We start from the raw sequence: 25,402 nt of genomic DNA, 5'->3' as shown, positions 1-25,402 counted from the left end.
AAGGGGGTGATAGATTACCAGGCATTAGCGAGAGGTTACAATCAGAGCAGTCATGACTTTATTGAATGGTGGACTCAAGGGGTCGAGTGGCCTACTCCTGCTCCTAATTGGTATAATCATATGTATTTCAGTTTAGCTGGGGGTTTGGAATAAGACAGGGGTAGTAGATTGGTTATCCCATTGAGTACACGGCCCAATATTCCTTCAAGGCCCAAGTGAAATGTATAACAGTCTGTTGATCGGTCACACAGTGGTTAGCACAGTTGATTCACAGCTCCAGGGTCCCAGGTTTGATTCCCGTCTTGGGTCACTGTCTGTGCAGAGTCTGCACGTTTGCCCCGTATCCGCGTGGGTTTCCGTGGGGAGGTGCTCCGGTTTCCTCCCACAGTCCAAAGAAATAGATGTGCAGATGAGGTGGGTTGGCCGCACTAAATTACCCTTAGCGTCCTAAAAAACGTTTGTTGGGGTTGCTGGGTTACGGGGAGAGGGTGGAGGTGTGGGCTTAGGTAAGGTGTTCTTTCCAAGGGCAGGTGCAGACTCGATGGGCCGAATGGCCTCCTTCTGCACTGTAAATTCTATGATCCAGTGCCGTCAGTCCGCCCCCCTCCCCCCCCCCCCCCCCCCCACCCTACTGAATTTACAACACTCTCTATTCTTACATAGGATTGAATGTACGGCATAGAAATAGGCCATTCGGCCCGAGTGGCCCTTATTTATGCTGCCCACAAGCCTCCTCCCACATTACCTTCACCCAACCCTAGAGTATGAACCGTGGGAGGAAATGCCAAGCAGCCCCGGCATTTAATTTCTCACCATGGTAACCCAGGCCTTGCTGGGCTGGAGACAGTAAAACCAGCACCAAAAATAAAGCTACTGCCGGCTCCTCCTTGTTCACATAAGCAAGGCACTTGCTGCTAGGAGCAGGAAGTCAGAACAGTTAGGTGCCTGCCTAATTGCGATTGCTGAACATTATGTTGAATGTTTAGTTTTGAAAATCAGGAGGAGCGGGGCACTGAAAGTTAATGGGAAAAGTGGTATGAGTCAGCCAGGTGCCTCCAGAGAGTGAGTCAGTGTGAATAAGTAATGCAAGAACTTTGGTCAGAGAAAGAAAAATATAATATTTATCAGCCATGTATAGGCAGTATTGATCCCCCCATATCCATTACTGAAGAAGGGCGCTACTAAATAATACTTTGAAATCACATGGGGCTGCTGCACTTTCAAGGGATTGCAAAGAAATGGAGCTGATAGAATATTAATGTTAGCTAGTGGTTGCCACTCATGTCTGAGGATATTATTAATAGTTAACTATCATGTCAGTGGTGAAACACTTGTGAGTTGCCTAATGGCACATTGATATAGTGCAGCCACTTGACAATATGGGTCTGTCACAGTGCGCCAGAGCCCAGGTGCAATGGAAAACTGCTCTGTTTGCATTGCCGAGTAGCTGGTTTCCGTGCTGCTCCAACAACACCCAAAGGCCCCAATGAGCATCCAGCTGCATAGGTGGGAGCGAGTCACCTGTAAATAACCTCCTCCTGCCTCTGACGAGAAGTGGTTCCTGATGACGATACCACGGTGGATCTCAGCCAACAACAATATGCATTGATAACAGTAAAGTGACATCACCTTTAACCGAGCCGAACCGATTAGGGGTGGTGGAAATCTGGAGCACCCCACCCTAAACTCTTCTGTCCTGGCACGGTAGCACAGTGGTTAGCACTGTTGCTTCACAGCGCCAGGGACCGGGATTCGTATCTCAGCTTGGGTCACTGTCTGCGCGGAGTTTGCACGTTCGCCCAGTGTCTGCGTGGGTTTCCTCCGGGCGCTCCAGTTTCCTCCCACAAGTCCCGAAAGATGTGCTTGTTAGGTGAATTGGACATTCTGAATTTTCCCTCCGTGTGCCCGAACAGGTGCCGGAGTGTGGCGACTAGGGGCTTTTCACAGTAACTTCGCTCGCCACTGTGTTCCTGTGCCGCATAACATGGTGTAACACGGAGACCCAAATGTAATTTAGAGTGTGTGGACACTAATGGGGGTGGAAGTCAAACAACCTCTGGCCTTTACTCTGCAGACAATTTTCAATAAGCATCCTGGCTGCATTTCAAACTATTATTTTTATGGAGCGTTGTAGCTTCCTCGGGTAAGTCTGTCTTTACATTGAAGCCCGATGGCCAGCCAGTATAGAACTGCATTGGGCTGAACTCCAGTAATATAAGTATATCCACGGTCAACTGCAAGTCCTGTTACTTCATGCATGCAGTTGGGCTGATTCCTTTCAATTCCCTTCTGCAAGTTTCTCCTCTAAGCACTCATGGCCTGTACGACATCCTGGGCTAGTGCGCGATCAATTCCAGACCCACTTGACCCAGAGTCGCAACACAGGTGAAATGAGATTTTAAATGAATACCCCTGGCTTTGGCTGTGTTAAATTGACTGCAGTCACCAGATTTTGTGTAAAACACAAGAACTATTTTATTATTAACAATAATTATAATTAAATAGTCAAAAACAATACAATTGGCTATCCACTATCTGATTCCCAAACCTCCTTCTTTCTAACAACCCCCCCCCCCCCCCCCGCTCCCCACCCCCTCGCATTTTCTTTTTTTAAATAAATTTAGAGTACCCAATTAATTTTTTCCAATTAAGGGGTAATTTAGCATGACCAATCCACCTACCCTGCACATCTTTGGGTTGTGGGGGCGAAACCCACGCAAACACGGGGAGAATGTGCTAACTCCACACAGACAGTGACCCAGAGCCGGGATCGAACCTGGGACCTCGGCGCCGTGAGGCTACAGGGCTAACCCACTGCGCCACCGTGCTGCCCCCCCCCCCCCCCTCCCAGAGAGAGAGAGAGACAACAAAGCTCCACTTCCTTCAGGGACCTTGAGACTTCTGGTAGGGTCTCTCTGAAAAAGCCACCCGGCAGGAACCAATCGCTGACTGTTGTCAGGCAGAACACTGTGCCTGGTCAACCCACCGGTTGCCAGTTAGCCAATCGAATCGACTTCCTCCAAAACCGGATCCTGAAATTCATCCCGGTACCAATGAGTCTGGTTTCCCCTCTCCAAAATACAAAATCTCGGAACACGCTCTCCTGGCAAGCACTCTGCTGCTTAAAGGCGCATTCCAATGATGGACCCAAGGACCAAAAATAATAAAAGAAATAGGAAGAAAGGAAATAAACAGGAAGGGCTCTTGCAACTCTCACATATGTGTTAACACAACATACGTGATACATACATCATCTATGCATCTCTACATGCATCATTACCTGTGTCTTCCTAATGCATCACACCACTTGCCTGTTCCAGGCACCCCGGCAGCAGGAACACACCCCTTATTAAAGGAAATCACCACTCAGTTACATAATATTTAAAATTGGACACAATTCTTTGGCACAGGCAACACTGATTCAGCAGAACGTTAGCAGATGGAAGTGCTCAAAAGAGATGGAGTACAGTTAATGATTGTTTGAATTGATTTTGGATAACTCGTCTGGTGATATGATGTGAGAGGACAGAATGTCTGTAGTAACTGTGTGTCGGCACAGCAGGAAACGTTCCATCATTTGCTGTTCCTTATACAAGGTACGGTGGCTGATTTGGTTGAAAATGCTGATCAGACCTCAGCAAACCCCTGACAAATCGAGTGAGGCTAAACCTCCTGCAACTGTCTCAGGTCGGACAGCTAACATATTGGGAATCAGCTAAGTGGAAGAGCAGCAATACCCACTAATAACAGCCCTGCCAGGCCACCAGACAGAACAAATCCCAACCAGGTAACTTGCATTGTGCAGCTGTCTGTACAATATTTGTATGTCTGGGACTAGAGACACTGACTGAAGTATCGGTGCAATTTAAAACCAGCTTTAGTCTGATTGATTGATTGATTGATATTTATTGTCACATGTACCGAAGTACAGTGAAACGTATTTTTCTGCAGCCAAGGGAACGTACACTGTACGTAAATAGGAGACAAAAGAATAATCAACAGAGTACATTGACAGTGGTGCATTAACAAATAGTAATTGGTTACAGTGCGGACAAGGCCTAACAAGAGCAGCCTAGGGCGTCGTGAATAGTGTTCTTACAGGGAACAGATCAGTCCAAGGGAGTTCCATGATGATGGTCCAGATTTTGCAGTGGTAGTGACAAAAATGTCAACGGTCGTGTTGTTGGTCCTCCAAAACTGACACCAGCATCTGGAGCCGCCACATGTGGAGTTAAATGAAGAAATCGAGAAGTTGCTGTCCCTGAACCTCCGGGATCATGGATGGTGTCCCCGAGAGGGCTGCAATCAAGCAGAAATCGCTGAACGAATGAGAACTTGCCTTTTCACATCATTAGCCTTGCTGTTAAAGCCCGCTTAAAAAGTTACAGCTTGTTGAACAAAGTATAACTGTGCTTTTAACAGCATACTAGGTGCATGATTGCTGAAAACCCTCTCCAGTACAGAAAACTAGTTTTATCTTTGTAGAATGTCAAATTTCTTCATTTTGATAAAAAAATAACACTTTTGAATGTCTAATTTTTTTTTTAGCGTGGCGATTCAGCGGAATCAAGGTAAAGTCCGTTGAATGGCACGTTTAGCGGGGTATTTCTCCGTGACTACAGTGCTGACACACAGCGTGCATTCCAAAGGCACTTTGCCATTTTTTTTGGTCTCCCCTGCTGGGGAGCTTCTTGCTGGGGAGCTTCTTGCTGGGGAGTTTCTTGCTGGGGAGCTTCTTGCTGGGGAGCTCCGGATCGGGTGCCATTTTGACGGCAGCCCCGATCTCTCTCTCTCTCTCTCTCACCCACCACCCCACCGGTTTCAGGCCCCCCCCCCCCCCAATTTTTTCACACATCGCCCCTCACCAACCCACCCTTAGGGAATCCCCCCTGGGAACTCCCCCTTATCACCCCCCGCTACTTGGCAAAGCTCCCCTGGGCCTAACCCGGCACCTGGACACCCTGTCGCTGCATCTGATGCCCTGGCAGTGTCACTCGGGCACCAGGTTGGAACTGCCAGGGTGCCCGGGTGGCACTTCCACTGTGCCAGGCTGGCAGTGCCAAGATGCCCACATGCCAGGGACGTGTCACCCTTTCCTCTCCCCGACCATCCGAGGGTATCCAATGTCCTGGTAGACTCCCCATTTGTGAGGACCAGTACTAAATGGTGCCGTGGCAAGATCTCCCAGGCATGGCCTTTGAGTCCCGGGCACTGGGTGAATCTGGATCTCACCCAGCGAGGGCGAGATCCAGATCGCACTGGGCAGAGCGGGTCGAGTGGCCTGCGATCGACCTGGCAATGGGTCGCTGAATCACGCCCATAACCTCTGTGTATAACATTTCAGCTTCTACCTTAATTCCACGTTTGCGCCCAACCATTCATTTTGCTCCGTGTAAATTTAATTAAAAGCGAAGAATAACCAGTAGAGTTTGCTTTCTGATTTGCTGTCTGTGAGAGTTGCTCAGTGTGACTGGCCGTTTTTCCTGCTTGATAACATCACTGTTGCTGGACGCCTGGAGATCCCCTTAGCTTAGCATCAGATTTAAAATCGCGCTTGGAGATGGGGAAATCCACACCACAGGGATTGCTCGAAATTTGTGGACAGACTTCTTCCGGGTTGGGCAGCATGGTAGCACAATGGTTAGCACAGTTGCTGCATAGCTCCAGAGTCCCAGGTTCGTTTCCCGGCCTGGGTCGCTGTCTGTGCGGAATCTGCACGTTCTCCCCGTGTCTGCGTGGGTTTCCTCCGGGTACTCCGGTTTTCTCCCACAGTCCAAAGATGTGCGGGTTAGGTGGATTGGCCATGCTAAATTGCTCCTTAGTGTCCAAAAAGGTTAAGTGGGGTTGCTGGGTTACGGGGAGTGGTGGGCTTGAGTGGAGGGCTCTTTCCAAGGGTCGGTGCAGACTCGATGGACAGAATGGCCTCCTTCTGCACTGTAAATTGTGTGATTCTATGTTTGGTATAGGAATGCTATCATTTCCTGGTGGTGTTTTTCCCACCACCTCCACATGGTACAATGAGTTATACATTCGGAGCAGGCGTTTAAAGAATAAAATAAGTTTTCACATTTCAGGCCAATTAATCTTTGTCAGAATGATTCTGATAAAAGTTCATCAATCTGAGACATTTCCCTCGGTGATGCCAGACCTGCTGAACATGTTGACCATTTTGAAATGAAAATCGCTTATTGTCACAAGTTGGCTTCAATGAAGTTACTGTGAAAAGCCCCTAGTCGCCACATTCCGGCGCCTGTCCGGGGAGGCTGGTACGGGAATCGAACCGTGCTGCTGGCCTGCTTGGTCTGCTTTAAAAGCCAGCGATTTAGCCCCGTGAGCTAAACCAGCCCCTGTGTTGCGTTTGTGTTTCAGATTTCCAGCGTGTGCACAGCCTTTCCGCTTCTGAATGTAAAAAAAAAGCATTGCCTCACATTAGTATTGAAAACCACAGCGCAAAGTAATCCTTCACATGCAAATCAATGGTATCTGTTTTGCAGGTGAGGAGCGAATCCCGAAGGAAATTAACAGCATTAAGGAAGTCTCTGGCAGTCCTCCATCGCTGGCACGCTGTGTGTGGTCTTTAGGATGAGGCTGTCAATCAGTCCCATCTTTGTTCTGTCTGCCACAAGCTGGCTAACAGGTAAGCTCTACTACACATGATTTAACACCAGGTACTCCCTTGTGCTCAGTCAGTGAGAAATGGCATTCAATACGCAAATGTTTTTCATCTCATGCAGGACCTGGGATGGGGGATATAACATGAGAAGGCCATTCAGTCCCTCGAGCTGGTCCTACTATTTCAGCCAGCTCATGGCTGACCAGCATCTCAATTCCATTTACCTTCCTTTGCTCTCCATATTGTTCGCCTTACAAAACATGACTCCAGTCTCTCTGGGCTCATGAATAGACCATGCCATACCATTCCTCAAGCTTGTTCAATTCAGTTAGATTTGAATGGATTGGAGATACAGACCAACCATGATCTAGTTAAGTATCAGAAAAGGTTTGAAGGGCTGAATGGCCGCCTACTATTGCTATGTTCCTAAGACATATGAACGTATGAACTGAGGTCAATAGTAGTCCATCACACGCTTGAGTGATTGGAATGCACTTGTGATTGGAATGCACTTACCTCTCTTTGATGCGGTCGATGTTTGTGAGCACTGGGGTTTCAGCACTTAGAGTCACCCACCCACAAAGGGAGATGATTGGATCAAGGCTGCAGCTGTTTTGTGAAAGCTGTCACTCACAGCCCACGACTAGAAATTAATGAATGGCTTGTAGCTATTGGATCTGAGGGGCTTGAACACAAGTCACAGCTGTTCTCGTTCCAGGAATGGACATATGGCACCTCCAGGGAAATGTTGCAATTGTAATTTCTGTCACGGCACCAGTCTGGACTGTTCTCTGGCTTCCAGACAGGTTTTTTTTCCTAGGGGGTCTGTAGGGGGGTCCCTCTAGTTAGGAGGTCTTTATATGGGGTTCCTTTAGTTAGGGATCCCTGTGGGAGGTCCCTCTAGTTAGGGGGATCCTGTGAGGGTCTCCCTATTAAAGGGATCCCTGTGAGAGTCCCCCTATTAAGGGTGTCTCTTTTGGGTTCCTCCCAAGTTACGGAGTCCCGAGGGGGGAGGGGTCACCCCATACTTGGGGAAAGGGGGGGCTCAGTAAATCTGGCGGTGGTGGCTGTTTTGTGATGCGGGGGACGGAGTGGCTAGCAGCATAACTTTGCATGGCAAGGAATACTGAATTGCTTCCCGATTTGCGCTCCCAGTGGGCACGTAAATTGGTAGAAAATTTCCACCAGCGGAAGAATAGAACCTCGCCCAGTGATTTTAAGAAGGAGGAATGTCAAGGTAGAAAGTGAGGTAGAGAGGCGGAGAGATGTAGGGAGGGAATTCCAGAGGTTGAGGCCCAGGCAACTGAAGACACGGCCATCTATGGTGGAGCGATTATAATTGGGAATGCACCAGAGTACTGGATAGGGGTTTGGTGAGATGGTGTCTGGAGTACTGAGGAGTTTGGTCTCCACATTTCAGAAAGGATATACTCGTAGGGAAGGCAGTGCAGTGAAGGCTTACTAAATTGGTCCCTGGCTTGAGGGGCTATTATGAGAGATTAAGTAAATTGGGCTTATATTCTCGGGAATTTAGAAGAATGACAGATGACCTCACTGAAACCTACAATATTCTGAAGGGGCTTCAAAGGGTGGACGTTGAGAGATTGTTTCCATTGACAGGGGAATCTACAACACGGAGACAATTTCAGGATAAAGGGGCCGGTCATTTTCAAATTAAGTTGAGCAGAAATTACTTCAGTGAAAGGGTTTTGAATCTTTAAAATTCCCTACCCCAGAGGGTTGTGGATGCTCCGTTATTGGATATATTTAGGGTTGGGGTAGACAAACCTTCGTTCTCTCAGAGAATTAAGGCATATATGAGTATTGGGCGGGAAAGTGGAGATCGATCAGAAGATCAGAAATGATCGCACTGAATAGTGGGGCAGCTTTGGTGGGCCGTGTGACCAACTCTTGCTCCTATATCTCGGCTATCTCAGAGTGTTGTGGGGTTGGGGGAAGGGGAGGGTCAGAGATGTTATTTGATCAGGAGCTAATGTACATCAGCAAGCACAGGGGAGCAGAAGATTTTGCGAGTTAAGACATGGGCAGTAGAGTTTTGGGATGATCCCATGTTTGCAGAGGGATCAGATGAGAGTGTGGCAAAGGGTCGAAGAATTAGACCAGCACTCTGATCCGCTGGTCTTGTTCTCTGCTGAGCGTATCTACAAATTTTGTTTGCTGCTGAAACCCTTGCTTCTCCATCTCAAAGGGTGTGAGGGTGAAGGAGGGAACTCCAAGTCTACAAAGTTCCCTGGCCCAGACCACAGGATGTGCAGGGTAACCAATATCCTAGCTCAAAGCAGCCTAGACTGGTCAAGCCTGGACTACTCCCCACTTCGTCCAACCCAATTCAGTCAGCTTGGTGATATTATTAGCCTCCTTATAACATGACATAAAGCCGCCATAGTCCCAGATGACCATAGACTGCTTTCCCCTTTAACCTGAGGATCACCACACCTCAGTCGGGAAGGCGGGGCCTTCACAAATAACCTCAGCCGGTATGGAAATTGAACCCGCGTTGTTGGCCTCGCTCTGCATCGCACACCAGTTGTCCAGCCCAACTGAACGAGGCCAATGGGAACAAAGCATTGAAAGTTATTTGCCTCCTGCAATTGCCCCTCCCATGGGTGCTCTGAATTCATTACACTCCCACCCTCTGCACCCAACTCTGGTAGGTACCAGAGGTGATATCCCCTGACCCAGACACTGTGGCTGAGCTGGGAGAGAGGGTCAGTCGAGGAGGTTCCCAGCAAACTGATCTCAGCAGCGGCTGAGGTGAAAAACATCTGAGCAAGTTGGTGTGCAAGTTGGTGTGGTGACCAAACTGAATGAGCAACTTATCCTCTAGAAAGGAACGTTTCTCCAGAGTTGTTTCTTTCCTCTCGTGTTTTCCTGCTCAGTATCTAGATGTTTATTAATCCCCATGATTAATGTTTTCAATGGCATCCTTAATCTTTCAAAAGAAATCCCCTGAAGTATCCTCTACTCCCTTCCAGGAGATTGTTATTGTAACAGCCCATAATTATCGGCTTTACCATGCTTGACCTCGATCTGCGTTGCCACAGATGTGTCAACCAAACCATTTATATTTATTTTTAGATTCCTTGACTTGTTTTGTATTCCGATAAATCTATGACACGATATTTTAATCTCTTAATCCATGTCCTAGTTTAACTGGGTCTCACGCATTCCAATTGCACCTAATCCACAACTATGGTGCCAGTATTAATTAAATTATGCATCTCTTCTCTCGCTCCCATTTATTAAGTCTTCTCTCTTCGTTGCACATTGATTGTCTTTCCCTGCATAAATGAATTTTCTCTTGAATTCCCAGTTACTATCACTGAATCCCTTCCATGTCCCCTTATCCAAATGTAAAACTCAGAACCGGTTCGGTAATTTACCTTGTCGTGGGCTAGTCCACCTGTTGCTGGTCACTGACGCTCCTCCAGATTCTGGTCAACCTCGAAAGCAACCCCGATTAAACCAGGCAACTTTTGACAGAGCCGCCTGGATAACCACTCAGACGTAAAAATTCCTCTGGTTCCTGAATGTCCTTTGGGGAACTAAATCTTCCGTCCTTACCCTGTCCGGTCCCTGTGTGAATGTGGTTGACTCTTAAATTCCCTTTGAAGTGACCTAACCACAAAGATGAAGAACAATTTGGGATGGGCAACAAAAGTTGACCTTGTCAGCAACCCCTCACCCTTTGAAAAACTAAATTAAAAACAATATTGATTACGATGGCTGTCGCACTGTCAGAGCCCCTGCCCCATCCATTCACCAGAACGAGCAGCTTTACAGAGACTTTTCCCCAGGGCGGAAATGGCTGTCACGAGGAGACATAATTTCAAGGTGATTGGAGGAAGATATAGTGGAGATGTCAGAGATAGGTTCTTTAGTGTGTAAAGACGTGCAAGTTAGGTGGATTGGCTGTGCTAAATTGCCCTTAGTGTCCCAAAAGGGTAGGTAGGGTTATTGGGTTATGGGGATAGGGTGGAAGTGAGGGCTTAAGTGGGTCGGTGCAGACTCGGTGGGCCGAATAGCCTCCTTCTGCACTGTATGTTCTGTGTTCTAGGTTCTATGTACGTACTGGTGGGTGCGTGGAATGCACTGTCAGCGGAGGTGGTGGAGTCAGAGTCATTAGGCTCTTGGACAGGCACATAGACAGCAGTAAATTGAAGGGGTGTAGGTTAGGTTGATCTTAGATTAGGATAAGTGGTCGGCACAACATCGTGGGCCGAAGGGCCTGTACTGTTCTATGTTCTATGTTCTTTGTATGTTTACAGAGTTGGCAGCCGTGGTTCAGTGGGTGACACTCTCACGTCTGAATCAGCAGGTCGGCAGCATCGGCAGCCCAGCAACACCGAGAGTTCTATAGTGGCCACTACTGGGACTGCAACTAATAAATCTCAGAGTGAGATGAGTCAGGGATATTGGGCGGGGATAATTTGGCCAGCTCAGGGAGAGGGGTGGGTGTTGAGGGGGCTGGATTTGGAGAGCAGGTATTATGAAGGAAAGGGGGGGGGGGGGTATTATCTTGGGAGGTGGCCGCCCCAAATGTAAAAGTCACCGGCTGAAGATAGCACACCCCTTCCTTCCCGCCCTGACTCTGAGACCTCCACCCCTCGCTTGGGAGGCGGTCCCTTCCTGGGGAGCTGCCAGCCAATCCGATTGGCTGACAGCTCCAGCCACACCCGGCAGCACCGGCAGTTCAGTATCGGGCACTGCTGGAACTGCAGTAAGAAGGCCCAGTGGATCCCCAAGTGAGGTAACTTTAGGGTATTGGATGCAGCGAGTTTAACCATGTTGGTGTCCAACGTGAGACATCAACTGACGAAAGCAGACAGATTGTATACTCACTGCCAGTTGAAGTAATACAGCTTTTATTATTGAACTCAGACTTTAGCTATGTCGTTATTTTAAATTACATAAGTTTCAAGACTCACAACTTGAACAAAAATACTACCTGCTTGAGAGAACTTGGGCCCGGCTCGCTCTGGAGGGTGTGAGCTTCCAAATTCAGGTCTGTCTTGCGAATGTTGATCCCGGGGTTATCGCCCTTGAATCTCGGAAGTAGTTGCTATTTTACAATGCTTTAGCTTGTAGTTTATAGGCATCATTCGACGTTGAGGGTGCCTTGCTCTCGCTGTTCCAAAACAAAGTGTTCTCAGCAAAATGTCCAGTTAAGCCATCGTTCTCTTTGTTCCCCTGAAATTCATTCGGCAGGGAGCTGCAGTTTCCTCTGTTAGCCATTGTCCTCTTTTACCATCATGCCTCATGGCACAACATTAGCCATCTTTCCAATGCAACATTTCCCCCCCCCCCCCCCTTGATCCACTGAATTGAGAAAAGTGGATCACAGACAACGTCAGCCAGTTCATTCCACTGGGCAGTCATTCAAGTCCAAGCTGTGCTACAACTGATCATAACTGTGTAAAGCAATAACATTAATGTGTTTATATATATTAAATTATTCATCGGCAAATAATTTTTCCCATCAATCATTCTCCTTTTTACAAAAACAGCTCCATCTCTAATTTTGTTTCCATCTTAACTTTCCAGTATTTTCACATAATCAGAACATAAGTTTGATACAATAAAACAATAAGCATGGATATTACTACTAAATGTGATATAATTCACTCCCATTGCTATAGCTGTATATTGGTTCCCCAGTTCCAAAATTCACCCCATCAACAAGTTTCTTTAATTTCATTTAAGTAAGTTTTGATTACTCTTACTTCTTGTAAAAGTTTCCGATATGTTGTCTAAGTACATGGTACATTTGAGGTGCTTTTTGATATTTCTTCATCCAGATTTTGCCAATCTAAAGTGTTAATCACTCCTGTTCTGTACAAGGTTTGCCGCATCACCCCTCTTTCTTCTATTCTATTTTCCGTCGCTCCCTTCTTCTTGGCCTAACAATATTTGAGTGTCGATTATATCATCTCTTGATCTGAGTTGGACATCAATCCAGGAGCTGGTACTAATTCATGGTGTGCGTTACCACACAGCCTTTTTCCAATATTCCTCAAGACAATACTATTTTCAGGTCCTGTTACAGTTTTCACAGTGTATTAATGTTTGTTGAATCTGTTTCACGCTTTCACTGTTACCGCATTGTGAATCCCGGATATCGTGCTGTAATTCTCGTAGATGTAATTCTTTGTAATGTTCTGGTTCCCCCACTCCTGAGGGTCACCACATTCATAATCACCAAATATGTTTCACGGTCTATCTTTTCGTACCTATTATTGATACCAAGATAGTATTTCCCATCATGCCTCATGGCTCAACATTAGCCATCTTTGCTACGCAGCACTTCCCCCTTTGATCCATTGAACTGAGCAAAGTGGTGATGTATTATTAATTGGACGCGAGACACGATGAAGGTCCAAACTTAGGCTTTAATCAGCTAGATGTTAGCCCGGTGGTCGACTACAGTGAAAGGCCGACCGCCGGGACCTCTGGGTACTTATACCCCACCTTGGAGGCGGGGTCTACTTGCCTCTCGACCAATTGGTGAGCAGTAACATGACTCGTCTCAGCCAATCAGCCGAGACGCACATGACCAGCCAGAGCCAATGGGAAACCGGTGCTCTGCACCAATGGCAGCGCTCCTAGTCATACCACCACAAGTGGATCACAAATAACCTTAGCCAGTTCTTCAAATTGGGAAGAACCATTTATAGTTTTGATCTTGCCAGCCAATCAGACAAATTCTCCTCTTCACGAGGATCTTATCGGATTAGTTATTTTGTTGGACAGATTTCCGAATCAAAGTTAGCTTCATTCTTTCCACGATACCGCGAGACTGTGGATGACAGGCTATGTGGACGGGGGAATCCCCATCTCATGAACACCCGCTGTACCAGCACATTGGCTGCTACTTTTGTTGTGTTTCTCCAGGTATGGAATGCTTCAATATCAATGATGACCAAAGTGTGTTTTTAACCCCCTTTACATGGTGGCAAGGGGCCCACATAGTTCATTTGTAAATTCGTCCATGTCCCATTTAGCAGCCTGGTGTGTTTAAACACTCCTTTCCCAGAACAGTAGTCTGGATTATTTTGGGCTTTCCATTTGTTATAAGATTCCGGAAACACTCCATCCCTGACCTGTTCAAAACCCTCATCCACCTTCTGTGTTTTGACAGAAAAATGTTTTTAAGGTATGGGGGTGCTGGCCCTGGCCTCCCCAGGCCGAGTCTTGGTGCCCTGGGCTTCCCCCCTTTTTGTTTTCGCATGAACGATCCTTGGAATCGTTCACTGTCAAAACCTGACCTTTATGTTGTTCCCCTTCGTAACCAAGTTTATCCATGAGGGAGATAGACGTTCTGGTTCTCTTAATTGTAGTGTCATTAGTGTCCACAGGCAGTTACAAAGGACATGCAATGTTCCCCTTTCCGTTGCCTGCTCTTATTTAGACCTTCTACCGGGTCCTGTCTACTGTATCCCACAGCCGTTAGTAAGGCCGCTTTCATTTTTTCGAGTGTTCCCCCTGGGTGTGGTAAGGCTGAACAAACAGCCGAACCTAAACACATCAACACGAGCTTCCTCTGCTCATCCGCCTCTAAACCGTGAAGAACGCCTTCTTGATGGACATAATTAAAGAACTTGTGAGGATCCGCCTTTGGTTCATATACCAGGATCATTTTTGCTATTTCTGCTAACTGGGCCACTGTATGTGGCTTGTCATACTCCACGTATGCCCCCGGTCTGTGTTGTGATGGGGTTCATGGGAACCGGTTGCGGAGCGGTGGGGCTAGGATGGTCAGACCAAGGAGGAGGAGGGTCAGGCCAGGCGGCTTCCTCCCAATCGCCATATTCTTCTGTAGCTTTGCCCAGTTCACCCCGACAAGAGTTATATTCTTTGATTCTACAACTCCAAAGGATCTGGAGTCGTGACTTCAAATTATCTACCTTATGCTGACATCTGTGGTCAGTGGTTTGATGTCGAAAAGTTTTACTCGTTTGAGCAAAGCGTTTACGGTTGCTTGTAAATTATCACCTCTCTTATTCAACCTTTTAATTTTTTCTGGGCTGAGCTCCATTCACTAACAGTTCACTCCTTTTCCAGATAAACTTGCTCAGTTTCCATTTGGAATTTGCTCATATGTGCCAAATTCATCTGATTTTGCAGCTTTCAACTCTTGTTTTAAATGCTCTATTTCCATGTCTTTATTATGTTTGGGGTGGGAGATATAGGAGGGATGTCCGAGGTAGGTTCTTTACTCAGAGAGTGGTTAAGGTGTGGAATGGACTGCCTGCTGTGATAGTGGAGTCGGACACTTTAGGAACTTTCAAGCGGTTATTGGATAGGCACATGGAGCACTCCAGAATGACAGGGAGTGGGATAGTTGATCTTGGTTTCGGACAAAGCTCGGCACAACATTGAGGGCCGAAGGACCTGTTCTATGCTGTACTGTTCTATGGTCTATGTTCTATGTTTTTTAAGTTTACTTTAAAACTCTGATCTCGCCTGCGTAGGTTTGTTATCAAAGGTTTTTTTAGGACAGCACGGGAGCACTGTTGCTTCATAGTGCCAGGGACCCAGATTCAATTCCAGGCTTGAGTCAATGTCTGTGAGGATTCCTCCGGGCGCTCCGGTTTCCTCCCACAAGTCCCAAAAGACGTGCTTGTTCGGTGAATTGGACATTCTGAATTCTCCCTCAAGTGTACTCGAACTGGAGCCGGAGTGTGGCGACTAGGGGATTTTCACAGTAACTTCAGTGCAGCGTTAATGTAAGCCTACTTATGACACTTGCAAAGATTATTATTGTTGTTGTGAACTAGCCAGAAATTGTCTGCTCTTTGAAAAGGCAAATAACCTTTGCTGGCATCGTTTTTCGAATGAAATGGCTGTTCCAAGTATGGTAACCCCAAAGCTGGAACTTGTGCGGATGGCCATTTCAGGGCTGTGTGAGATAGTTTGTGCTCCTTGCCCCATTGTATGTGATCTACTGAACTCTCCCCGCTTTGGATAAGACAAAAGCAACACATATTCTCACAGCTGTAAAATTCATAGAGTTAATTCTCTTGTAGCTATCGGACCTTAAAGACAGAGCACTGCAAACTCACTGTCCCTTACTACAAATTTAGTCTCACTCAATAATCACTTTTACACTTTCAATTTTCAATATTTGCTACTTAACCAAAGCTCCAAAAGATATTTTACAAGACGGGGGAACTGACTATCAACATTTTTTTATAACTCAAATGATTTGGAAAATTCAACGTGGATTGCTGCCAAACTCGTGTTATCTTTGTTTAGGAACCGACAGGTTTCAAACTTAAGCACAACCCTTTTGAATCCCAGTATGATTCGAATTTCATTTAAACAGAAACACAACAGTTCAAATTCCCTTCCCTTTCCAAACTAAATCTTTGAATCCATGATGCTTGCAAACAAAACCCTGCTTCCACAATAACTTGACTCAAATGTATGTTAGTCATTCAACTGGGCAAGGGTCATGGATCAGGATGGTGCAGAACTCATGGCTAACCTCACGCACCAACATTCCCTTATCACACAGGAGAGGTGGAGAAGAGAGAGGAGCTTTCAACTGTCCTGGTTTTGGAGATAAAGCGAGATAACTGATTTGGGCCTCAGGTTGTTTCATTTTATCTCAACACGGGAGTGGTTTGCTTCATGGGAGGTGACACTTTGTGGCTGAATTAATCAAAATCCCCCCTGCATCTTCTAACTCCTCCCGTGGTCTGGTATTTTCTGACTGTAAGTCAATACCTTGTTCCAATCTTTGGTCTAACAGCAGTAGTTCTTTCCTGGCACCATGCACCCCTCAATGTGCCTTCTGTTCCCAACATAACTGATTGTTCAGGACAGACGTACTCTCCTGCAAGCAATCAATTCCATTCTGCAGCTTAACTCCCAGTTCCCTTAACTCTTTGCACCTTTTACTCGGCTGAAAGGCACATAGATGTGTACTGTAGACTAAATTATTCCTCACTTTCTCCAACTCACTGTTTCCTCTCTGAAGCTCTTTAGAAAGACTTTCAAGGATATGTAATCTCCGTCACATTCTTCTATAGTTTCCAGGGCATCATTTGCTCATGATGTTCCAGTTTCTGTTGTTAAACTGCCTATCAGTCACACTCCAGCCAAAACCATTGTTAACCTATTGTTAACCACTGCTCGACAATCTGGGGTGTTGTTCTGCTATAAACCTTGTGATGGAGTCCTTAGCTCCTCAGTCATGGTACTCTCTTGCTCTTTTCAAGATGGCATTGTATCACTAACTGCGTCTGTGCAGTTTGTTTTCGAACCTAAGCGGTTCTTATAAACTTGTTGATGCGCTGCTCACTGTCCTGAGTACTATTTCCCATTCTGGCTGAGGCGCAGCCACTTCTCAGTTCAGTTAATCAATGTAGTAACTGACCATTTTGGGGGTCCAGCGCCGATCTTGGTGGAGAGGAAGAGAAGAGAGTGTCTCTTCTTAACCCTTGTAAACTCCCCTCAATGCTGATTAATGGAGGTTACTTTTGCTGTTAACCTTTGGTCGCTTTCACCTTTTACTCTCACAATTTGTCTTCAATGTCAGCATTCCGAACGCTCCCTCAGAACCAATCCGCTACCCAGTCCTTTGTTTTCATGCTCCCTTCACCCACTTAATCCTGGCCATAACGTGGGGCTGCTGCCCTCTTAATTCAGGCTGAGGCTGGGTGACTGAGATGTTTAACTCGGACCCCGACCGACTGCCTCCAAAGTTAGACCGTCCCATCTGGAGTGCCAATACGTTGGTGCCAACGAGGGGCTTCAACTGACGAAAACAGGCAAGTTGTATACTCACTGCCTGTTGGACTAATGCAGCTTTTATTATTGAACTCAGACTTTAGCTATGTCTTTATTTAAAATTACATAAGTTTCAAGATTCACAACTTGAACAAAAATACTACCTGCTAGAGAGAACTTGGCCAGGCTCACTCCGGAGGTTGGGAGCTTCCAAACTCAGGTCGGTCTTGCGATTGTTGACCGCGGAGTTATCGCCCTTGAATCTCAGAAGTACTTGCTATTTGATAATATGTTAGCTTGTAGCTTAAAGGCATGATTCATCATGGAGAGGGCCTTGCTCTCGCTGTTCCAAATCAAAGTGTTATTAGCAAAATGTCCAGTTGTCAGCCGTCGTTCTGTCTGTTCCCCCAAAATTCCTTTTGCAGAGAGCTGCAGTTTTGTCTGTTAGCCTCTTTAATGTTAGCCATTGTCCTCTTTTACTATCAGGCTTCCCTCACGGTGCAATGTTAGCCATATTTCCTACTCAGCAGCCAGCTTCGGGAGATGGTGAATTTTAGAGGACGGGGGTGTAAGAAGGAAGGGAGGTTACTATCTTGGGGGGCTGTCCCCAATGTGGAAAGGAAACCACACCAAAGATAATACTCCCCTTCCTTCCCGCCCTTTTAAAAACATTTTTTACAAAAGGGCTGCCCACTCCAGCACACCTACCTACACGAATCATATTCTGGCATGGCCAGTATAAAATCATTGTGCCAATTCACACTTTATGTTTTTCCATATGGTGGGTAGGCTGCTGATTTTGACTCCTCTCGTCTACTGTGTTACGGGGTGAGGCTCGAGGTGGGTGGGAAGGTGATGCGCTGGGCACCTATTGTACATTCCTACCCCTCCAGCAGCCCACCTGTCGAAACACCCCGAGTGGAGCGGGTAAAATCCAGCCATAGCAGCGAGTTAACCTCATAACTGTTTATGCTTTTTCCCCTTCAGTTTTCAAACAAGATGCTTAGAACCTCTTACAGGCACTTTGCCTCTTAGAATCATAGAATCAAAGATTTTACAGAGCAGAAGGAGGCCATTCAGCCCATAAAATCTGCATCGGCCCTTGGAAAGAGCACCCTACTGAAGCCCACACCACCACCTTATCCCCGTAACCCAATAACCCCACCTAACCCTTTGTGGACACTAAGGGCAATCTATCATGGCCAGTCCACCTAACCTGCACATTTTTGGACCGTGGGAGGTAACCGGAGCACCCGGAGGAAACCCCCGCAGACACGGGGAGAACGTGCAGACTCCACACAGACAGTGACCCAAGCCGGGAATCGAACCTGGGACCCTGGAGCTGTGAAGCAACAGTGCTACTGTGCCACCCACTTTTTTACTCTGGGCCTGTGATTTACCAGTCCAGTGACAAAACCACTATGCTACCGCATCCTCTATCGCAAATCTCGTCCAACCCATTTAACCTTCCAGGTCTCTGCATTCCTTGAATTGACGACTCTTACGCATCCCCAAATTTCATTGGCGGACAAGCCTTCAGCTGCTGATGGACACAGCTCTCTAATTCCCTCCCTAAATATCGCCACCTCTCTACCTCTGCCCCTCTTTGCAGTTGCTCATTGAGATCTGTCACTTTTAATCTGTCCTAATTACTCTTTCCCTGGCTCCGTACCATTTTGTCTCCGGTTATACTCCTGTGAAACAGCTTAGGATGTTTTGCTGCATCCTAGGCGGTTTGTAAATTCAAGAACACAAGAAATGAGGGTGAAACACAAGAAAGGGTGGCACGGTGGCATATTGGTTAACACGGCTGTCTCACAGCGCCAGGGACCCGGGTTTGATTCTGACCTTGGGTCACTGTCTGTGTGGAGTTTTCACATTCTGCTCGTGTCTGCGTGGTTTTCCTCCGGGTGCTCCGGTTTCCTCCCACAGTCCAAAGATGCGCAGGTTAGGTGGATTGGCCATGCTAAATTGCCCCTGAGTGTCCAAAAGGTTATTTGGGGTTACTGGGTTACGGGTATAGCGTGAGGGATAGGGCCTAGGTAGGGTGTTCTTTCGGAGGGTCGGTGCAGATTCGATGGGCCGAATGGCCTCCTTCTGCACCAGAGGGATTCTATGATTCTAAATAGGAGCAGAAGCCGACCATATGGCCCTTGAGCCAACTCCACTATTCCTTACCATCATGAGAGTGTGAGTGTGTATGTATGTATGAGAGAGAGAGATAGAGAGAGGTGAGAGTGTGTATGAGAGAGAGAGAATTGAGTATGTGTGAGAGAGAGGTGAGAGTGTGTGTGTGAGAAGTGAGAGTGTGTGTGTGAGAGGTGAGAGAGTGTGTGTGTGAGAGGTGAAAGCCTGTATGAGAGAGGGAGAGAAGTGAGTACATGCGTGTGAGGGAACTGAGAGTGTGTGAGAGTGAGGGAGAGGAGTGTGTGTGTGAGAGAGGAAGAGGAGTGTGTGTGTGAGAGAGGTGAGAGTGAGTGGTATGTGTGTGAAAGAGAGTGTGTGTGTGTATGTCTGATATTAGAATGCAGCTCTCCAGCAGTACTCCTAATATTGATTTCACATCACCATTTATTGAGCACTGTGGTGAACGTATTATGGTAACCATTCACCACTGTACTACATTGTACCACGCTGTTGCCCATGTGGGCTCCACCTATGGACCATTGTACTGTACTACACTGATTGTATCATGTTGGTGCCCTTGTGGTCTCCGCCCCCTTGAGGGGAGGTATAAAGAACAGCTCCCCTGTAGGCGGCTCGCATTGCAGAGCAGTCGCAGGCAGGCACTGTTCTAGTTGATTAAAGCCACTGTTCACTTCAACTCTGATTTGATGGTTGCATCAAGCACAAAAACAGATATGGAAAGTTCCACCATGACTTCTGACATGTACGCACCCAGTCAGTGCCAGCAGTGCACCAGACGCCATATTGGTTCAGGCTATGGGTAAAGAGTGGGAGGGCCAGACAAACTGGACAGGTCCTTTGAAGAGCAGTCAAGGTTCACAATGAGCTCAATCGGCTCCATGAATTACCTGGCACCCTCAGCCACCTTCCCAGTAACCAAGCCATGAGTCATGCCTTCAGGTCACCCATAAGTGTGGAATTATCCACTTTGGGGGGGGGGGGGGGGGGGGGGGGGCAGAGTCGAAAAGTGGAATATTTTTTCATTAGGTGAGAGATGAGTAAATAAGCAGTTGCTTCACACCTCCAGGGTCGCAGGTTGGATTCCTGCCTTGGGTCACTGTCTGTGCGGAGTCTGCCTGTAGGACCGACGTAAAGAAAAACATCTTCACTCAGAGGGTTGTGAATCTTTGGAATCCTCAATCCCGGAGAGCTGCAGATACTCAGTCGTTGGGTATATTCAAGATGGAAATCGGTCAATATTCGTGCACTGAGGGAATCCAGGACACGGAGATCGAGCAGGAAAGTGGAAAAGATCAGGCGCAATCTTATTGAATGGCAAAGCACAGCCAAACTGATTCTCCTCCTATTTCTTATGTTGTTATGCAAATGGCACAAGCAGGTCAATTTACCATCAGCATTTTCAGACACTGCTGCTGCTGCCCTCAAGTTGTGCCTAAACTCAGGACAGTTTAGGCCATTATCTCCAGTTGGCATACGCGCATCAATCCCATTTTCCAATACAGTACAAAATCACAACAGGCCGATAGCGTAGAGGCAGCCCACCCTACGGTATCTATCCTTTCTCCCTCTTGTTTTCATCTCGCTTCCCCTTAAATGCATCTCTCCCGTATTTGCCTCATCTGCTCCGCGCGGTAGTAAGCTACCCATTCTTCAACACGCCCTGAGTAGAGAAGTGTCTCTTAAATTCCCCGTTGCATTAATTAGCGACGAGCTTATATTTATGCCGTTGGTATCAGACTCGACTCATAAGAGAAAACAACTTCTCCACAATCACACCATCAAACCCTCCCACAATTGTAAATCCTCCTTCGCCCCTCAGTCTTTGAGAGGAACGAGCCCCAGCTTATCCTGTTCTTTCTGATAGTAGAGGCGATAATATTACTGCATTAGCAATCCAGAGGCCCGGACTAATGATCCATGGAGATGAAATCAAATCCCATCATGGCAGCTGGGCAACTTAAATTCAGTTAATTAAGTGATTCTGCAGTATAAAGCCAGTATCAGTAATGGTAGCCATGAAACTATTGGGCTGTTATAGAAACTATCTGGCTCACTAGCGTCCTTTGGTAAAGGAAACTACCGCCCAGCCCCACCCAAGCCTGACGTGGAACTATATCGGCTGTTCCTTCACCCGGAACGTCCTCCTGAGCAGCACGATGGGTGTACCTGTTCCGCACGGGCTGCAGCGGTTCAACAAGGCAGCTCACCTTCCCAAGGAAAACCAGGGTGGGTAATAAATGCCGGTCTAGGCAGCATTAGCCACATCCCATCAATGCATAAAAAATACTTGTCAAATCTGCAAAGCTTACAAATCTTTTTTTTTTTTGCACCTTCTCCAATGGCTCCATGTCCTTCAGAAATATTGCTTTCTGATGCATTTTAATTCGCAGTCAGCGCAAGGAACGATCTTTTCTGACACCCACACTGTCTCACCCAGCGCGATGCATAAATCTTTAAACCACCGTGTCTCATCTCATCAAATTGTGACCCCCCCCCACTCCCCCACCCCACCTCCCATCTTGACAAGCGGAACAAATAATTATGAAATGCAAAGGTTTTGGGGTGGCCATCTGACCCAGCAAGCCTGCCCTCTCCCATGGTGATTCGATCATTGCGTCGAAACATATCTTCCTTCGCCTGACCGCTCTGGCAACTCCTCCACCCTTCCGGGGGAAACAGTAGAGCAGAGAAAGAGCCCAGCACTACTAAGGGCAAAGAATACTTTGCAAAATTTCTCTCCGGCCCACTCAATTGATCCAAACCATTGCAGGAGACTATTCACAAATTCAGCAATGCATTCCATGCCAATCGATGACCGTGAATTTGGTAATCTCACCAACCTGGATTCATTAGGAAGAATCGTGCATATTCGCCCAACTGGTGAGTGATCCCACTTCATCATCCATCAATCCTTATCGGGGCGAACTTCCATAGGGAGCACTCCCGCCTGTCCTCTGTAAGAACAGGAAAACCCTTGCAGAAATCTAGTCTGACTACCTGGCGGCGTGCAGCTGTTTTGGAGTTTCCCTCTTTAATAAGGCCCAGGGAGTCCAAAATGAGCAAAGGTAAGTAACATTTATTAGACAATAATTATATACGTGAGCACCGGTAGAACCTCACCACAGACTTTCCCTCCAGTCAGTCGGTTCCAGGCTGGCCAACATTTTATACAAGAATGGCCCCTAGCGGGGGAGCTCGGCACGGTAGCACAGTGGCTAGCACTGTTGCTTCACAGCGCCAGGGTCCCAGGCTCGGTTCCTGGCTTGGGTCACTGTCTGGGCGGAGTCTGCACGTACTCCCCATGTGCGCATGGGTTTCCTCCGGGTGCTCCGGTTTCCTCCCCGTGCTCCTTGAGGAGTATTAATAACAATAATCTTTATTATTGTCATAAGTAGGCTTACATTAACACTGCAATGAAGCTACTGTGAAAAGCCCCTAGTCGACACTCTCCAGCACCTGTTCGGGTACACAGAGGGAGAATTCAGAATGTCCAATTCACCTAACAAGCACGTCTTTCGGGAGGAAACCGGAGAGTCACCCTCACTCCGCCCCGCCGCTCCCCTCTCCAGAGCTGGCCAGAGGGCTCTGTTCCCTTGGACGCCCTGGTGCTCAGTGGAGATGGTGGTGCTCACCTCCTCCCTCTCTCTCGGAGGTCATGGTGCCTGGTTCCGTTTTTGAAAAGCAGTGGATTACAAAAAGTAATGGATTCAAATTCATGTTAACCGTGGTCGTGCCCTTCCTGAGCGTGCATCTGATCATGTCATCGGGGAAGGCCCAGGGAGATCGTGTTTGGAAATCTTATCGACGCAAATCCTGTTTTTAGCCTCTGGCACAATTTAGCGGCCATTACAGAATTTGCACCCATGGCTAATGCTCCCGCTACATCGCGCCCATAATGTCCATTCCAAGTTCAGAGCTGAAGGCCATTTGACCATCCACTTACCTCTGCTCACCTTCCATTCCATGTGGTTCCAAAAAAATTGTGAAAATTTGATACACTCGCTTGCCTCTGGTAAGTGAGCACAGTCATCAGATTATGGACCGAACTGTATTTTGCTGGACTCTGCAATTCTTAACTGATTATGTTTGGAATCCTGCATTGATACTCTGAGGAAAGGCAAACCTTAATCTGTTTGACCCCTGGTTTCTCTTGTTTGAAAATGTTTGGATAAGTTTGTTTCAGAAGACCATAAGACCACAGAAATAGGAATAGGAGTTGGCCATTCAGCCCTTCAAGCTGCTGTGCCATTTAGTAAGGTTGTGGCTGATCTAGCACTCACTAAGTCCTGCCTTACCTCTGTTACCCTTAATTCCCTAACTGATTATCCGTCTCAGCCTTGATTCGGCCTCCACAGCTTCCTGGGATAAAGAATTCCAAATATTCACCATTCTTGCAGAAGAAATTCTTCCTGAAATCTGTTTTAAATGAGCACCCCCTCATTCTGCGACTACGCCCTCTGGCCTTACACTCTCCCAGGAGTGGAAGCATCCTCCCAACATTTACCCTATCCAACCCCCTGAAAATCCTATGCATTTCAATCATATCACCTCTCATTCTTCTGAACTTCAAGGAGTACAGACACAACCTGTATAATCTTTCGTCATATGGCAATCCCTCCATACCCATGATCACCCTCGTAAACCTCCTCTTTACTCCCTTCAATGATAATATATCTTTCTTTAAATAAGGGGACCAAAACTGTACAGAGTATTCTAAAGTTGGCCTCCACTAGTGCCTTGTAAAGTTGCAGCAACACCTCTTTACTTTTACACTCCAGCCCCCTTGAAATAAAAGCCACCATTCCATTTGCCTTCCCTCGTTCATTCTGCGCCTGTACGCTAGCTTTGTGGGTTTCATGAATAAGGACCCCAAAGCCCCTTTGTGTTCCAGCTCTCTGCATTCCCTCTGCTTTTCCTCAGGTGTAGCTTTGCTCTTGAATTTCCCTTTTAAATAATGACATCTGCAAGAATCAGTAATTGATGCACATGAGGATTAGATTGTGCTGGCTTGGGGGGATTTCGTCTTTAAGGTTTTTGCAGACACCTTAACTAAAAATGCTGGAAACCCTCGGGACAGCTGGCAGCATCTGTAGGAAGAGGAACACAGGGAATGTTTTGAGTCGAGTACGCAGGAGGAAGATTTCTGGAGCAGTTTGGAATCCAGACGTTGGGCACGATGGAACGGCCTCGTCACGTCCGACTCGGTGACACGCCAAAGCCACTGATTCTCACGAGAGGGCTCTCGCGAGGTTTGCGACGTTCAGAACGTCCCAAGAGATCTACGAGACCCGGCGATCTGGATCTCGCCATCGCTGGATCTAAATTCAGCTTGCTTAAATATTTTGCCGCCTGATTCTCCCAAGGTCCAGGAACGAACGCCTGTGGAAGCAAATCCACGCCATGGCGCCGATTAACACTGGTCCACATAGGGGCACCTGGGGTTGGCGGGGGGGGCGGAGGGGGGGGGGGTCTTCCAGGCCATCAGAGGCCACTCGGTGGTTTCCCTCTCCACAGAAGCTACTAGACCTGATTATCCATCAAGGGCTATTTTTATTTCAGTAGTACCCTGGCACCTTGACCCTGCCGCCCAGGCACCCTGGCAGTGCCACTCTGGCAGTGCCAAGGGTGGCTAGGTGGCATTGCCAGGGTGCTTGGGTGGTAGTGCCAAGGTGCCCGGGTGTGTCTCAGGTCGCCCATGCCAAGGATCGGGCCTGGGGGTGCCCTGCCCTTAGGAGGTGGGGTGAGGTGGGGGGGAGGTGCTTGAGAACATCCTAACAGGGAAGTTGGGGCATTGGGAGGGGTCCGGAGACCGGGGTGGGGAGTCGCGAGATCGGGGCGGCATTTAAAATTGGCGCCCCGATATCTTCCCGCGGTGATGAGCTCAGA

The 25,402-nt window shown here is 47.4% G+C and overlaps 1 protein-coding gene across 2 annotated transcripts in view; it reads left to right on the top strand.

The window, feature by feature from the left end:
* The window catches only part of cntn2 (contactin 2), a 196,378-nt gene that overhangs the window by 60,700 nt on the left and 110,276 nt on the right, over nt 1–25,402 (top strand). For both annotated transcript variants that reach the window (XM_038820061.1, XM_038820060.1), the window contains exon 2: nt 6,495–6,637. In XM_038820061.1, coding sequence (XP_038675989.1) covers nt 6,583–6,637 — 55 coding nt within the window. In that variant the 5' untranslated portion in view covers nt 6,495–6,582. The remainder of the gene's footprint in view (nt 1–6,494; nt 6,638–25,402) is intronic.

Source organism: Scyliorhinus canicula, chromosome 15 (assembly GCF_902713615.1).
Source record: "Scyliorhinus canicula chromosome 15, sScyCan1.1, whole genome shotgun sequence".
In the NCBI taxonomy this organism is placed as follows: Eukaryota; Metazoa; Chordata; class Chondrichthyes; order Carcharhiniformes; family Scyliorhinidae; genus Scyliorhinus; species Scyliorhinus canicula.
This window is presented reverse-complemented; position numbering and strand designations above follow the sequence as displayed.